Below are 12589 nucleotides of genomic sequence, written 5' to 3'. Positions count from 1 at the left end.
TAGGAGGCTACCATCTGGGGTATTCACACTAAAAGGATCTTGCAGTATAAACAAAGAATAGTGTAAAATGTAGACATTACAGCACTTTACTTCACTTTTTGGGTCAGTGACTACTGTCTACAGACGACTTCATGAACAGAACTTGAGTGGCTACACTGCAAGAATCAAACCACTAGTTAGCCACAAAAACAAGATTACATTTAAAAGAGCATCCACTATTCTGGAAACAGGGTATTATGTTCCTGAGTTCTGTCTGTTGGTTTATCATTGTTTATTATCGTTATTCTTGTAATTTATTATTTTATAATGTTCATATTCATGTCTGGTGTTCCGTTTACTTTCATTAGTCTTTGCACTCGTCTTCCCCTGTGATGTCTGTGTCTGAATGTTTCTGATCCCGAGTCACTCCCCTGTCTGCGTGCTCCATGTTTCGCGGTTCAACTTTCCTTCCAATCTTGCATCCCTTACTTCCTTCTTTCTCTCCATTTCATGTTTGTAGATAGCACTAATATACTAATCCCAACGAACATAGAATTTGTACAGTACTAATTATACTAACACACTAATATGCTCGTCAAACTAACAAACTAACATTCACTAGTTTTTTTACTTACTAACGCATCTCCAGTTTCAATTCTGTTCTGTAACTCCGCCTCCCTATTCTATCACTTGCTTAGTTTCAGCAAAGTATCGCTTGCCCTTGTGGCATTCTGTCTTGTTTATTTTTGTATCTGAATTTCCTGTTTGACCCCTGCCTGCTTCCCTGGACTCTACTTTGTAGAGTCTGTACCTCTGCCTTGTGTGGACTGACACCTTGGTTTTTGATTCCACTCGGTCTGCCCCTCCATTTGCATTAAACCTGCCATTTTTCAGCACTCCTGTCTGCTTCTGGTTCCTCTGCTCCGCGTTGTGTGACACAGGGCTTGAGGACAGACATTCACTTGCATCAGAGTGAATTATGGAGGACAAAAGGAGCTGCCTATGATTCAAACAACCCTCCTTCATCTGTGAAACATGGTGGAGGTGGGTGTTATGGTTTGGCATGTATGGTTGACACAGGTACTGGTTCACTCGTCTTCATTGATGATGCAACTGCTGAGGAGTTTGAACATTTTGAAGTTGACTGAAGTATTTGGCAACATTGCCTTTTATTTTTTCAACACTGACATGAGGAGGAGATGGCACACACAACTCCTCTGATTCACATGATGCCTATTCTCACCAGTTTCCAAACTGCAGACATACTACAATCACACTACCCTTGTCCTCTGAGGATATAATGTCAGCATATCCTTGGTTCAGGCATCTGGTTCGACCAAGCGGGCATTTCACAAAGCAGGGCTGCAGAGTAAAATCTGCAACAGCCCTTTTTAGTTCAGTCAATGTTCCAGATTTCAGAGGATTTTATCACAGTTTTCCAGCCAACTCAGTAATTCTGCTTTGTGAAACAGGGCCCAGGAGCGACCACGAGAGTGATTAGACCAAAGGAATTACCATCTTATTCGCTATCATTTTCTAGCAAGGCGGAGCGAATTGTTGCCTCACCATTGTAGACCTCAACTGGGACTCAAACACCCATTCACAGGCCTCTTTTGCTAAAAACAAGCATCCTTACAGCATGAGTCACCCACAGACCAACACTGCGTATTCTAAACACGTTGAAGCTTAAAAGGCATACTATGCAGGATTTTAACCTTTAAAATATTATAAAACAAGCAAATTGTAAATATGTTGTCCCCCACACAGTCAGCACCTTGGATTTCATCGGGTAGGGGGGCAATTGCTTGATCCCCGACATTGGTAGTAACTATGAAGATAAGCATTTAATGGATAAATGGTGGACTACCTTGAAGTAGTTACAAACAACACTCCCAGACCAGCATGTTAGGAAGTGTGAAGTAGCCTAACATTCAAATGTCAGTGCACATTAACTATAGACAGTAACTAATTCTAAATACATACCCATAATATTGATAATAGTTCACATTGGTACAGGTTTGGTGTGACACTTGTGTTATCACTGGTTTGACGCTTTTAGAATATTTAGCAAAACATAAGAAATCTTCATCGGAGCGTTTTCTCTCAAGCAAAATAAAATGAAAACAGTTTGACTTGCCAATTAAGATGATTCTTGTGTTGGTTTGTTTTCCCAGGAAGACCTTGCAATAAAACTATAAATGCTTGCACCAGCCAAACCAAATGAGGCAAGTTATAATAGCTTGTAGTGGACAAATAATGTGTCCCCCCCTTGTGGTGGACACATACAACTACAGTGTGACCAACAAACAAACTGATCTTTAGTCCTCCCTTATTGGTAATAACCATGCTATGGTATGATCTATGATGCACTAGTAATCTCAGGGCCTATTCAAAAGCCAGAGTCAACCTTGGAATTGCTTTCCCCCGCTGGTGACAACTATTGAAAAAAATGGAGATATGAAGATCAAAACGGCTCCACAGAAAATTCAACTACTGTTTAAACTCCAAATCGTAACAAGATAATGGAGCTTGATTAAAGACATTTTGTCCAAATGGGAAAAATAAAATAAATAAAAATGAATTGTATATATACAACTGTTTTTTTTCAGGGAAATTTAAAGGGAATCTCTAAATTACCATGTGACATCAAACAAGGCAGGAGCAATGTGCCCTTTTCATTGTTGATCTTTGATAAATAGGAAAAACAACTCCATAATGATAATGATCTATATAGTCAAAATGTATTAATTTAGCCAAGGGCAAGGATAAGCAAAATACCCAGTAAACTGTCAATTAATTTCACAAAATACAGAATAGTCAATGAACCGGGAGAACTTGGAGCCAAAGACAAACAACTTCAAAGCACATTGCACCACGGTTTTTTATAAAGACCTCAGATTTTAAGACAAAGAAAATAAAAGTAAGCACTTCTAAATTTCAAGTTCCCCCAGTGAAGGTTCCATGTATTTGACCAATAACGCCATCAAACAGAAGATCATGCATGGGGCTACCCTCTCTGATACCCTTTTTACAGTAATATGGACTTGACAGATCCCACACTTTTCTAGAATACTACAGTCAACACCAAACATCTGGTGTCTAAAATCAAATCCTCCTCGACCAAATCAAATACCGTATATACAAACATCTGGTTTAGACATATACTGGAAAAGGCATCAGAAACAGAAATGCATCAGTCAACCAGGGGTTAAGAAATGCAGTGAATTTGATCGCTGAAAGGTATTTTTAATAACATTAGCCTCTCCAAAAATGTGCATGCAATGTCACACTGTTGCCATGGAATACACTTACTTTTTTGAACAGCCACTAAGCACAACCAATTACTTGTAACATTTCTCAGCTGCCCTGGAGGAATGATGCTATTGACTGACACAACAGAACTTCTAATAATTATTTGTGGAGTCACAGAAACATTCTAATTGCCCCGAGAACTCCAGTCTTGGGGCACTCCCATATTAGGACCACTGGAACAAATAGCCTATTTTGAGTGCTTGTAAGATCAGTCAGGTCTTAATTTGCATTTGGGTAAATTGTTAATCTAATCTAATCTACTAAATCTAAACTAATTTGCTTGGAATTAAACCCAACACACAACAATATGTCAACTGCCTGCTGGACTCTTGAACAGGTCTGACAATTACTGTTCCTGGAGATCTACCATCCTATTGGTTCACACCAAACAATTGAGCTAATTAGTAGAATCAGGTGTGCCACATTTGGGTTAAAATGAAAACCTACAGGATAGTAGATCTCCAGGAACAGGGTTGGGTAGGCCTGGTCTATAAATACTTACTATAATTATTTGAGATCAGGGGTGCCCAATCATGTGCCATGGAGGGCCAAGGTTTGTATCACTACACCAGATGATTTCACTAATTAACACACCTTCAACTATCTTAAGTCATTGAACCTGCCTGCCACTTGGCGGCTACAGGTGGCTAGAGACTGTTCACCTGGTTTTCAATGCCTAATTTATCTGATGACTGAAAAAAAGTGCATCCATGAACATGTCAATTTGATATCCATTGTCAGTATTCAGAGTATATAATCAGCACTACTCAACTCCACAGTCGTGCGGGCTGCACTGTCTGCAGGCATTGCTCCTACCCTGTGCTACACCTTTTTTGGAAATGGACTAAGTTGCTCCTAAGAATAAGAATAAGTATTGCAATACGTGACCATCACCTCTCTGTAGCTAATGTCCTTCTGGTAATCAGTCAGACGTAGCTGCAACATCACATTGATATAACATGATGAACGCATTTTGCGCACCTCCAATTATACATGCTTGCCCTGTTATAGTTGGAAAATTAGAGTATGCTGCATATGGATTTATGAACTGGTTTGCATGACCCTGCCAATCCCAATTCCCTAACCAAGCCCCAACTTGAGAATAAACAAGACTTCTAAACGAAGTTGCATTCTAGGCTTGGCCCCTAAAATGTTAACACCTTGGAATTGTAATTGGAAGTGATGACATTATGCCAGGGTTAAAGTTATGAATGTGAGAAAAGACATCGTCAAATATCAGTTATGATAGACAAGTATGTGGGGACGAATAATAATAAAAACGTTTCGTTTAATATTATAACGTGATCAGATATATTTGTATGTGATCTTATTTTCTAACAACTTGGAAAATATTATTTTGACTTACGCAACCATGACACAAATAGCTGGATAGTCCACCTATCCGACTGGCTAATTAGGCCCCCGGACACATTTGCTTCTGTTCAACCCGTACCATAGAGGCGATGGAACTTTCGGGTCCTCTTCTAGAAAGGCCGGATGGGTGTTCGTCTTCTGTTGCATGATTTCAAAAGCTGATTATAAAGTTACTTTGTTTAAGATCGTATATTCTCTTGCATCAAGATTGAATGCAGCATTATGGAGGACGATTTAGTTTGCGAGTATGATTCCACTTGGGACACGGAAAGCGATGGAGACGACTTGGGAGAGAACATAACGCGGCGTTCAAGCCAGGACAAAACTCAGAAATCCTGGGGATTTGTATGTTTTTGTTGCACTGTTTTAATACACAAACATGTGATTTATTTGGACACGTGCGTCGTTAATGATTGATTGCTTGATAATTGGCGAATTCCAATTTTAGCAATAGAGTTTCAGGGCGAAACATCGAAGGATGCAAAATGATTGTTTGGTGTTGGAGTGGTTGCTAGTTAACTGGCTAGCTAGATGGGCATTGTAAGATAGCAAGCTAGCGGCTAGCGCATTTAAACCGATACCGAGCAAATGTTCACGTTTGTAAGTTTGCAAGACAGTGCAAGGAGTAAGATGGCAAACCATCGTTTTCGCTCACTTGGTTTCTGGCTAGCTAAGTTCATATTTTCTATATATTTTTGGTTGCTAGCCAGGGAGCTAGAGCTAACATACTCTGGCAGCCTGTCACTGTTAGCTAGAATCCTGATGAGCCTTGCAATCTAGCTTGTTAGCATTTCTACCGGAACTTGACGTTATTAATTTCACTCAAATGAATGCAGAAAAATGATAGTCTCGTGTGGACATTTTTTATTTTTTTCACGTTATCAGAGTAGCAGTGTAGCTGGCTCATGCTATGTCATGCTGGACGGAAACTTAGGAGGACCAGTGTACCACATTCAGTCTGCTGTTAGAAATGCGCATATCTGCATCGTGCTGCTTTCTTCTGAAGCATCGCCATCACATTAGTCAACGGTGCTTAGCATGCTAACGTTGCGGTTTGCAATCATTCGTTTTCAAAGTAACGTTCTTTCTGTAGGGTTTCGTAACACAAGACTGTTCTTATATAAATATTACCATTTACGGAGTTTATAGTGTTAGCTCCTGCCATCAATTAATCTAACTAACTATTATTGGCCTTAGCTAGAATAAGAAGTAACGTTCGTTGATGGTTCCAGCTAAAGAAGACTAGTCATAACTATTCAATAGATTATCCTATATACAACCATTGACCGACATCTGTTATCCATGTAATTTGCCGAGGTTAACTAAATGGTGCTAAGGTTGCAGATTGCGAGAAAACGGTCCTTATAGTTGAATCCTAGATAACTGCTACTTTCTAAATAGCTAGTTTTAGTTGCGCAGTGTTTAACATTTACCTAAGGTAGCTCCAATCCTGGATGGCCACAGGGCCTATTTGTGGTGTCCTTTTAATCAGCAGCCTATATAGGCCTTAAGAACAAGGTGTGTAGACTCTAGCCAATCAGTGACTTGTATCAAACCAACGGAAACCGTAGCCCTCAGGACTGGAGATTGACACCTCCAAACGAAAGGATTGTAGCCACAATGAATTACTATCATTTGGCTAACTTTAGCTACAATTAAAAATAGAAACAGCCCATTTTGAGGGTGTGGCCATATTTCAAATGTTCAAATGCAGGAATTGGTTGAGAAATTGAGTTTTACTGCATGCCTGGCCTATGTGAGCGTTGGAAGTGTCTGGTATAATTATCATCTGAATGGTGGGGTGGGTTTTCTCAGTGATGAATGTCGTCACACTGGGTGTACAGAGCCCAGTGGTCTGAAAAAATGTAACAGCTTGGTAGTGGAATGTTTGGAATGAGTATATCAGTGGAACTTGTTGTGGGTCACATTTTGTTGTTACTCTCCAAACCTCATTCAACTGGGCAAACAGTGAAACTGACGATGCCCTCTCGGTGCTGCTGGTGTTTGTACAGCACCTTTTATTTTGTGGAACACAGAAGTATTGTATGGGTAACTTTTCATGAAAACCAAATTTTTTATGCTGGAAAAGTTAGAAGATGTATCATGAGTAAGTGAACGGAGGGCTAATTTTATTATTTATATCCGTTTACATTTAGAACCAATTTGGATAGTTTGTAGCCTATGACCATTTTATTGTTTTGGTGTTTTCAGAGTTGCCATGAACAAGGTTGAACCCTCAGGAGTTGTTCTCAAAGGCCTTGAAAGTATATTATTTCTGAAAGTTTTTTTGGAACATATTCCACTGCTCTCAAAAGGTCTGAAATTCTTGCCAAACTAAAGAAAAAAAAAAATGTTCTTTATTGTTTTTATCCAAGCCAAATATGATTTTTATTTTTTATTTTTTTTGCTTGAGGTCAGTTAGCAGTGTTAACCAGTTAGAATGAAAGTATGGCTGAAAATTGGTTTGCATGTTCATATGAATGCTTGTGTGGTACTCCCACTACTAAAATATATGTCAAAATTGAATGATACAAATTGTATAATTTAAAATCTCCATGGCGGCACGGATGGTGCAGTGGGTAGCACTGCCGCCTCACAGCAAGGAGGTCCTGGGTTTGAATCCTCGTCGGCCAGGGCCTCTCTCTGTGGAGTTTGCATGTTCACCCCGTGTTTGCGTGGGTTTCCTCCGGGTACTCCGGTTTCCTCCCACGGTCCAGACATGCAGGTTAGGCTGATTGGAGAGTCTAAATTGCCCATAGTTATGAGTGTATGCGTGTGTGTGTGTGTGCCCTGCGATGGACTGGCGCCTGTCCAGGGTGTATTCCTGCCTTTCGCCCAATGTATGCTGGGATAGGCTCCAGCCCCCCTGCGACCCTGTTCAGGATAAGCGGGTTAGGATAATGAATGAATTAATTAATTAATTAATTAATTAATTAATTAAATCTCCATCTGAATTGAGTATGAACCATATTCATGTAAAGTTTGTTATGAATATTTTATAAATAGATCCATATTGGGATATGTTCACAACATCCAGTGTGAATCATCTTTTCATTAGTAGTTTGTGATCTTTGTGTTTTCTCTCTTTTTCTAGTGGTCGAATACATCTTCAAGAAACCTACGTGCTGCAAGAGACATGCAAAACTATAGGCATGGATATCCAGTAAGTAAATTATGTAACATTAAGGAACATTACAACCTTGCTTTAGTCATTTTTGAAAAGTGTGCAGAAAGATTGTGACATGTTTCTGCTTCTTATTAGAATATAAATGAAGAAGAGTGCCCTGAGGAGCGAATGACCAATTTGAAATTTTATCTGAATGAAATTGCTTCTTCCCCTGATGGTATGTCACTTAATATATGCTAATTTAATGTGTTTATTACAAAAGAAACATTTCTGTTATAATATTAAATAGCGTCAATCTCTCATTCTTCTTTTCTTATTTAGATGTCTCAATTGAGGTATTTCATAAAGAATGGAAGACTGATTATAAAAGATTAGAAAGAGTCCATTCCTACATTCAGTGGTAAGACATTTATGTAAAGTCTTCTCAATTATTTTGGTGGGTTGACAACACGTCTTCGAAGCTATTTTACTGTGTGTGTGTTTTGTAATTCAGAAAGAAATCTGTTCTCAGGTTGTTTCCTCTGCGAGAACCAGGGGTGAATTACATGGCCAGTGAACTTACAAAGAAGGAAATCCAGGTTGGTAAATGACCAGAATCGTCAAGCAAGGACTCTGAAGTTTTCTGGGCATACTGATACCCTGGTCCTTCATCTCCACAGGTGTTTCGTGAAAATGATGAGGCAAAACAGAGGCTGGTGGAATCCTATGAGCTCATGCTGGGCTTCTATGGCATTCAGTTACTCAACAAAGAGACAGGAGAGGTCAAACGTGCTGAAAACTGGAGGGAGCGATTCGCAAACCTTGAACGGTCAGTGCAATAGTCCATTTTATTTGACAACTGGCAGACATGCCTTTTATATTTATGATGGCCTGGTATATGTTTGAAGTTGCATCAGGCAAGGCAGTTGGCAACCATGTTCTTACAAATTCTGTTTTTTGTGCTTATTTCATTTGCAGAAACATGCACAATAACCTACGTATCACTCGTATTCTGAAGAGCATGGGGGAGCTGGGGTTTGAGCATTATCAGGCCCCACTGGTTCGCTTCTTTTTGGAAGAGACACTGGTCCGCAAAAACCTAAGCAGTGTTAAGCGAAGTGTGCTGGACTACTTCCTGTTTGCCGTGAGGGACAAGAGAGAGCGGAGAAAACTGCTCAAGTTTGCTTATCAGAATTATGAACCCAAAGACAAGTTTGTGTGGTGTCCTAGAAAGATCCAGAAGCGCCTCAGGAAGAAATCTGAGAAGAAGGCGGAATCAGCTGGCAATGGAGAGAGCGGAGTCCCAGAGGAAGGTCGTCTGAAGAACAAGGCGAAGGACAGCGAGGCAGGAAGTGCTCCAAAGGAGAATAAGTCCACTGATGACAGCGCTGAAATGCAAACACTGACTGAAGTTGACTCACAAATACCACTTCTTGAGTCGTCGGTTGATCGTGATTCAGTGGGGTCCACTGTTGATCCTGAGGCCTTGGGTAATGGGGAGACGGATGACTCCGGCATCTCTGAACCCGTCCCGGCGAAAACTGAGGCAGAACCTGATGATCAACTCAAAGAAGGCAGTCAGACTGAGGATAGTACCCAGTGCCAACAGAAATTAGCCAATGGCAAACAATCTGAGGAAGCAATGGTCTGCTCTGAGAAACCAGCCAAGAAGAAACGGGAAGAAGTTACTTTGAAGCCTTGCTGTGGCTCGCTTGAGGGGCTTCCCAATGGCCAAGGTCATGCTACCGCAGTTGCCACTGCTGGCAGCCCAGATTCCAGTGATCATAAGCAGTGTGACAGCCCAAAAAATGCAGCCACAGAAGGAGCTGAGAAGATTTCATCTACTGCTGGAGAAAGGCCATCAGAAAAACAACCCAGGACTGACCCGTCCAGTACAGGTAAAAACACAGAAAATGTAAGAACTGAAGACACGACTGGGAAAGATGAAAGTAAAGATTCAGATGTGTCAGTACAGAGCCATGTTGTAATAAACCTGGAAAATCAGGAGATGTCTGCAGGAGCCGGCACAAATGGAATTAATTTAAAAAACAATGAAGAGCCAATGGACATTGAATCAGCCAACAGTATAGAGGCAGCTATGGATCAGTCATGAATAGTCAGCAGCATTACAGGAAGGCGCCTAAGAATTACTATTAAGGGAATCTGAGGACTACAAATTAAAGAATATTTCAAGTCTTACTGAACGTAACAGCTTGGTCTTTCTAATAACACACCTTTTCCTGGAGCCCTTCCATGGACAATGTGTACTTCCTGTGATTGGAATTTAGTCCTGTGAAGGTATATGAAGTCATTTGTTGAGTTTTTGTCTTTCGAGGAGATTGTTGCACTCATTCTAGACCAGAGGTGGGCAACGAGGGTTATATCTGTTGCTGGTTTTCATGTCGACTTCTGGCCTTAATTATTTATTAGCCCTAGAATTTACACCACCTGACATTTTAGCTACATTTCTCGATCAGCCCATGAATGAGAGTGGATGTTGTGTCTCTATATAAAACATTTACTGTGATCTAATCTATGAGGGGACCAGTGTTGGTCTATACTGGCCAGGATAATTGATGAAAACCTGCATACACACTAACCTAGAATTTCCCACCCCTTTTCTAGACCATCCTTGTGATCAATCCCAAAACAGTATTCTGTTTGAGTATTTTAAGTTCAGATTAATTCTAAGAGCAACTGTGTTAATGAGATGCATTTTATTGGGGACATATAAATTGTCTATCATTTTTGCACATTATGTAGACTGGACATGTTTATGTAATACAAATATCTCAGTGGAGGCTTGTGAGCTTGAAGTGGAGGAGACTAAAAACACTTCTTTTGACTTTATTTTTTAATTTATTTTTTTCCTCCCTCCCCAACATGGAATCGCCAATTGTGCCTCTTGAGTCACTGCTGTACCACTGGCACCCATGCAAGGAGCCCGGCAGCATGTGGACCCCAGTGTACTGACCTATGAGCCAGTGACTACTTTCTACACAGTAGGCCACACAGTGCTATACAAGAGATAGCACAGGTATCATACTGATGACAGTTTGTCTGTAGGCACCTGACTAATGGTCAGTGGGAGGAGCCAATGTTTTGGTAACCCAAGGAAGCCTGGCCGACCTAACCCCGCATTGCATTGTTGGGGGTATAGTCAATTTTGTCTGGCTGCTAAAGACTGCTGGTCATGGCTATCTAATCACGTGGCTATGCCTTGAAACTGCAATGTCGAGGTATAGACCCTAGCCTGCATTGGCTGAGCCACTCGGGGAGTTTATGAACCTGTTTAGATTGGTTTTTAATAATCACTAGGCTATGTTTTTAATTAAATAAGGATTACCCATTTCTCATTTCCATTGGATTGTATCTAATGCAGTAGTATTTATGTACTTCACAATAAATAATTTTAAAAAGAAGGAAAAATATTGGGTCAACTAGATTATTTTGGTAACTTGTGAAAAAAATATTTGGTCAACTAGATTATTTTGGTAACTTGTGAATTTACAAATATTTTTGTTATAATTGCAGTTCATGTAAAGGGCATGAACAATTTCAAAGGTGAAGGCATTTGAGTAAATGCAATGTTTTGGGTGATCCTTATTTAAATTGGCATGTTTTCTAATCTTGCATATACAAAACGCTTTTAATGACTACGGTACTTTCATTTTCATTTTTATTTGTATTTTTTTTTTTTTTTTTTTTTTTAAGTCTTCCTTATTAAATGCTTACTGGTCTCCTGAAATATGTTGCATTATACAGTACTGTTTGTGCTTTTGACAGCATTTTTAATCCTCTCGTAACAAGCAAATGAGGCTTTCGTCTACATTAGATGTTTTGAATGCAGCTGTTTTGCACTGAAATAAAAATGAAATTGGTGTATGAAAAATGACACTTGACATGAACCGTGTCCTTGTGTTCAGAACTAAAGCACTGCACACCTTTGTCTTTGAACGGCACTATGAACCATGATTGTACATAATTATTTCTTCAAGCAATGTTGAATAATTTGCATTATATTTTGTTGACTAGTTGTGTAAAGCTCAAACTATGGCCAAATAATAGAGACTGTTTGATTGTATTAAGAAAAGACAGTAGTGTGGGTAAAATATAAAACTAAGAAACCTTTTTTTGATCTATGACATTTTGTATTTGGGGACGGAGTTGGGAGGATGAGTGCGATTATAATTTTTATTTATTGGTTTTCCAACTCTCATTTTGTTCACCTGTTATATTTTCAGTTGATTGCAACCTTCAGCATGTTTATTAGTTATTAAATAAGTTTATCCAAATGTTATCACCCTGACATTTCTTTTAGTATAAATCTCAGGAAGAAACGGATAAGTTTAAATTCCATACTCCTTTAATGATGTTTTATTTCAATATTTATTTTTCCTTTACTGTACAGTATATTAACCCCTTCCCACTTGATAGTCAGTAGGATTACCGCCTGGTTTGCAACAGTCAATTTTATTGCATTCCTTAACTATACGTTTTCATGTTGTTTGTTAACAATAAAAATTGTGACGGCATTTTAACATGAATTGTCTTAATTCTGAAGCAAGATTTTCCATGTTGGAAGTCCAGTGGTGCGTATACAATGCATGATATAACCAAAATAATATTTCGTCATCTGTCAAGCAAGTCTTAGATAGGAGTTGGCAAAATTACGAAATAGGTTATCAGATGTCATAATTAGTGAACGGAAAAGCAGGCTGTGCCTCAGACCATTAACTTTCTTTTACCTTGTATTTTGTTTCGTGATGACCAAAAGGTTACGATTTGCCTGAAACCCCCAACCCTACAGACAAACTA

The 12589-nt window shown here is 39.4% G+C and overlaps 1 protein-coding gene across 2 annotated transcripts; it reads left to right on the top strand.

The window, feature by feature from the left end:
• The first annotated feature begins 4723 nt into the window (after positions 1–4723).
• ogfr (opioid growth factor receptor) lies at positions 4724–12306 on the top strand. 2 transcript variants are annotated; one of them, XM_061258065.1, is made up of 7 exons: positions 4724–5010; positions 7760–7828; positions 7928–8009; positions 8114–8192; positions 8304–8370; positions 8452–8600; positions 8750–12306. In XM_061258065.1, the coding sequence occupies exons 1-7, from the start codon at positions 4888–4890 to the stop codon at positions 9882–9884; spliced, it is 1704 nt and encodes a 567-aa protein (XP_061114049.1). In that variant the 5' UTR covers positions 4724–4887; the 3' UTR covers positions 9885–12306. The 2 variants fall into 2 exon arrangements, with proteins under 2 accessions (XP_061114049.1, XP_061114051.1); XM_061258067.1 differs by lacking the exon at positions 4724–5010 and adding an exon at positions 5027–5265.
• Positions 12307–12589: the final 283 nt, after the last annotated feature.

The sequence above is a fragment of the Conger conger genome, chromosome 10 (genome assembly GCF_963514075.1).
Source record: "Conger conger chromosome 10, fConCon1.1, whole genome shotgun sequence".
Classification (NCBI taxonomy): Eukaryota; Metazoa; Chordata; class Actinopteri; order Anguilliformes; family Congridae; genus Conger; species Conger conger.
This window is presented reverse-complemented; position numbering and strand designations above follow the sequence as displayed.

What these genes read in the sequence shown, in the direction of transcription:
- ogfr (XM_061258065.1), top strand. Translation starts at nt 4,888, where the DNA reads ATGGAGGACGATTTAGTTTGCGAGTATGATTCCACTTGGGACACGGAA. An exon ending in CTCAGAAATCCTGGGGATTT is followed by an intron (nt 5,011 to 7,759) that starts GTATGTTTTTGT and finishes CTCTTTTTCTAG; the next exon opens with TGGTCGAATACATCTTCAAG. An exon ending in GTCCATTCCTACATTCAGTG is followed by an intron (nt 8,193 to 8,303) that starts GTAAGACATTTA and finishes ATCTGTTCTCAG; the next exon opens with GTTGTTTCCTCTGCGAGAAC.